Source organism: Cynoglossus semilaevis, chromosome W (assembly GCF_000523025.1).
Source record: "Cynoglossus semilaevis isolate Cse_v1.0 chromosome W, Cse_v1.0, whole genome shotgun sequence".
NCBI classification, from domain to species: Eukaryota; Metazoa; Chordata; class Actinopteri; order Pleuronectiformes; family Cynoglossidae; genus Cynoglossus; species Cynoglossus semilaevis.
Window position 1 is genome coordinate 5980698 of NC_024327.1, and position 4429 is coordinate 5985126.

A 4429-nucleotide genomic window follows, 5' to 3' on the forward strand; every position below is an offset into this window, starting at 1 on the left:
TTGGCCACAACCCCGGTGGTTCCGGAGGCGACGGTGGCCAAACCCCCAGTGGTTCGGGAGGTGGCGGCAGTTGAGCCTCCAGTGGTCCGGGAGGTGGCGACAGTGGTTGCTCCTTCAGTGGTTCCGAGGGTGCCTGAAGATGTCACGCCTCTGGAGGTGCCTGGGGCAATGCACCCTCGGAGGTTTCTGTTTCTGTTTGTTTCTTCACTGACGCTCCCTCAGCAGTTCTTGGTTCGGCTGGGGGAGACTTTATGACTATTGGCATGCCTTAGTCTAGGAGAGGGACTCCTTACCAAAGACACAAGTTCCCTAGACCAAGGTACAAAAAGGGCCAGGCCAAGTATTAGGGTACTTGGGCCTGGAATTTTTTTTTTCTTTTTCCGTTTTTTTTTTCCCTTGGGCCTAGTTTTTTTAGGTTTTTTGAATAGGCCTTGTTTTCAGTTCTGTTTCAGTATCCCACCCACCCAACCCAGAGAGTTGGTAGGCTTTTAGACGTCCGGAGGACAGTGAGTGTGATCTGTCTGATCACACTCACCTGTCTGTAATTAGCCTCACTTGTGTCACCTGGTGCTCCCTGTGTATATATACCCCTCTCCCTCACTCAGCCCATGTTGGATCAACATTGTAGACTTTGGCAGCGGAAGCAAACCATCTTGCCTTCAGTATTTAGTGTCGGAGAACCGCAGCCTTCTTTACAACGCCCACAATATGGCTAAAGCGTCACCTGCTGTAAAACGAATGAAATTATTCGTTCAAGATTCGTTCACGACTCGTTCGTTTTACTGTTCGAGAGTCAAAGATCCGACTCACTAAAAAGAGTCGGTCTTCCCATCACTAACACTGACTGAGTAGCGTGGAGTAGCTGGGATTTACGCCACGGTCAGCCACGAAACGGTACGCGGACGGTAGCACAGAGAAGGACTTGACCTGGGTTGATGCTGTCTCCAAGTCTGCCGCACACACTCTCTCCAACCATTTCCGGAGATAAGAGGGCGCCCTGAGTCATCTGTAGTCAGTCAGTCACACAGACAGAGAGACAGGAAAGAGGATTTTTTTTCACTGCTGCAGTGATATTTTTGAACGGAAAGGGACGCATGCTTTTACTGCAGTTAGTATCTGTCTATACTCGCCCAGTGTGTGAGGTTCCGTTGCTCATTCTCGGCTGTTTCTCCTTTTTAAAATTAATACACATAGTTTTAAGTTGTAGCCGGTACAAGCAGCAGTAAAAGCACACAGAACTGTTCAGGGTACGACGGACTCGTCTGTGTGTCCGCCATGGAGAACGCTCACATGAAGAGTGTGGAAGAAGTTTACAGTTATTTCTGCGTCAACGAGAGCACGGGACTTTCACTGGACGAGGTGAAGCGACAAAGGGAGAAATGGGGCCTAAACGGTAAAACTGTACGCATTCTCTCACACAAAGACTGCTGTAAATGAGACACGTTTTAGCTCCGGAATTTCAAAGCCGGGTCATTTTATGGTGGCCGGTGTTACCTGTAGTGAAATGGCTGTCATTATTGGTGTCCTCGAGGGTTTCCCAGGTTTTAATTTACACACGTGTGAGGACAAATCTCATTAGGCACACCGAACATTCTAGAGACTCGCGAGGACACGAGGGGGGAAAAACGATTTTAGAAAAACAATATGCAATAACATTGTTAAACATGACTTGTTGACGCTCTTATTTTGACATGTGTTGACCTATTTCGACAACGTGTTATTACTTCCTGTATTAGTCCTGTTCTGATCAACATGACAGATGAAGCGGTCATCCTCACGTTAAAATAAAGAGAGCATCTGATATAAAACTCCGCTCCGTTTATTCTTCACCACGCAGCAAAGCTGCACAAGACGGATAACGTAACAAACATCCCTAAAACCTGCGTCGAAAATAAGACTGCAGGTGTGTACGTATATCGTTACGTTTAAATTGGTTAGAATTTCCAAACTTTTAATACAAGAGGCCACATTTTAAAGATAAACAATTTTAAATACTATTTTAATTATAATTTCCAAGCTAATTATTACAATTCATCGTTAAAATAACGAGATAAAATATTGTCTTTATCCTGTTTTTTTGTTTTTGTGTAGTTTTTTTTTTACAAACAAGTACGCCCTTGTTAAAGCACCCTGAAATACTAGGACTAGTGGCATCAATTGCACAAAATAGAAGTGGAATTTAGTTTATTTAGTATGCAGTCCTTTTCTGTTATAACTGACAAACGCATCATGATTTAGAGTAGACAGGACAGGTTAATTATTAGCCCGGGGACACTACTGGGGCAGTAGGTCTTTGAGGAATCCTTCAAACTGATGTATATAAACTAACACACCTTATTCCTTTGCATTTAACACTAAGGTATTCTGTGATAACTCCTACACTGCCTAAAGGTGGGGCTTTTAGGACAAGTTTGGGCTTGTTTAATGAGTCAAGGTTTCATTCATCCAAATATAAGAAACATCTTCAGACTGTTCAGAGCTGTTGTGTCTGCTCTCGTGTAACAGTGATTTAATAGGACCGAAACAGTGGAAGGTTATTGCAATTCTTTTGGATAGACCAAAAGGGTCGATCAAAATAGACCCAAGTTAGTTGTAGCTTGATGGTGTGTCATGTTCAGATTTTGGACTGAAGTGGACGCAATAGTACTAAAGGTTCAAGATATTGAACCAAGTTGATCACATATCTATGGTGAATCCTCACAGGACATGAAGAATATGACTTTAAACTGATGCTCATGCATCCATCGGCCTACATAACTATTCACACACACACACACACACACACACACACACACACACACACACACACACACACACACACACACACACACACACACACACCGACCGTGACCTCACTGCCCTCTCTCTCTCTTCCCCCTTTCTTTCTTGCATGTGTTTCCTGTTTTAATCGTGGATTGACATTCCTCTCAAAACAAACAGAGTTACCGGCTGAAGAAGGTAATTAGTATTATTACTGACATGGTTGCTGTCATACTGTTACATATTACTATTAACCAACTCCTTTCTCCACAGGGAAGTCTTTATGGGAGCTTGTCCTTGAACAGTTTGAAGATTTACTTGTTCGAATTCTTCTGTTGGAAGCATGTATATCTTTTGTAAGTATGCTTCCTCGACTGTGGATATGAGATGTTCTTGTTTAAAAATACAGGATTTATTGCCATTTTAACAGCAGGCACTTGCAAACTATCGCTTTCTCCTACAGTCACCTAGTAAAACTTGGCAGGTGGGCATCCTACCTGCTTGTGTCAGTCATGTCCATGCTAAACCAGCTGGTTAGTATTTGATTAAGCGCACCAGTGATGTATAAAGTGCCTAATCTAAAAGCAGGAGGACAACGTGTAGCTTTCGTGTACATATATTTCCTATAGCCAGAGAAAGTGTTAACACAAGGTCAGAGTGGCAGTAAGGAACGTGATTAGCCCCGTGTGATGACTGGCAGGGGGGATGGGAGGAGGTGTGTTTGTGTTCACTGCAGGGTACTGAAGTGTAAACATCTTCATTTTGTGTAACTGAGCTCAGGTGACACTTACATTAATAAGCACAGCTGAGAAGGCTATGGACCATCTGTGGAATGGTGACAACAGCAGAATTAGTGTTAAGTTGCTCGCACACAAGACATTTTGAAAGGCCGGCAATGTCTGCTATGTAATATCACCCTCTCATCATAGGCTCTGGACTTAAGACTACGCCTCTTGGTGATTGACCGTTTTTGGGTCATCTATCATCAGCATACGTCCTGAGCAGGGAGGTACCTGATTGAAGAAGTCACACAGCAGCATTGGCAGCATGGCCACCAACAAAGCTATTGAGAAGCTTGTCTTGCGTCTCATCTCTGATTGAAAGCTGTTGTTTGACCTCCACTTACTTTACAGAGGAACAAAGCTCAATTTGCTTGTTGATCTTTTCTACTACCTGCTTTCAAAGTTCGTGTTATTACGTGGTTTGAGCACAATCAATGTGGACTTGCAACATATTAGCTTACAACTTGAGAAAACGTACTCTTCAGAATCGTCCTGAATTTAAAACTGATGGCCCCTCCTGTTTAGCAGGTTTGGATGGCCACACCACATCTGAGTGGGATCCCTATTATTGCCCAACTATTCATAAACATGGCACGAAGAAAACAACAACAACAAAGAAGTTCCCGTCGCCCAGATTGACGCCACAAGGGCCCCACCCTGGAGCCAGCCCTGAGGTTGGGGTTCGCAGGCGAGAGCCTGGTAGCTGGGTCTTTGCTCACATGACCCGGCCAGGCTCAGCCTGAACAAGCGATGTGGACCGCTTCCCTGCGCCTTTGGGTCAGGGATAGATGTCTCACTGTTGTTTCGGCCTACAGGCCGAATGGCAGTGTAGAATACCCGGCCTTCTTGCAGGCACTGGGAGGGGTACTGGAAAGTGCTCCTCCCGG

General features: G+C 44.6%; 1 protein-coding gene across 1 annotated transcript in view; it reads left to right on the forward strand.

Annotated features, from left to right (window-relative positions):
* Positions 1 to 724: 724 nt before the first annotated feature.
* LOC112486413 (sarcoplasmic/endoplasmic reticulum calcium ATPase 2) overlaps positions 725 to 4429 on the forward strand; it is an 8909-nt gene continuing 5204 nt past the window's right edge. Inside the window, exons 1-3 of the mRNA XM_025052932.1 lie at positions 725 to 1393; positions 2941 to 2958; positions 3034 to 3116. Coding sequence (XP_024908700.1) covers positions 1276 to 1393; positions 2941 to 2958; positions 3034 to 3116 — 219 coding nt within the window. The 5' untranslated portion in view covers positions 725 to 1275. The remainder of the gene's footprint in view (positions 1394 to 2940; positions 2959 to 3033; positions 3117 to 4429) is intronic.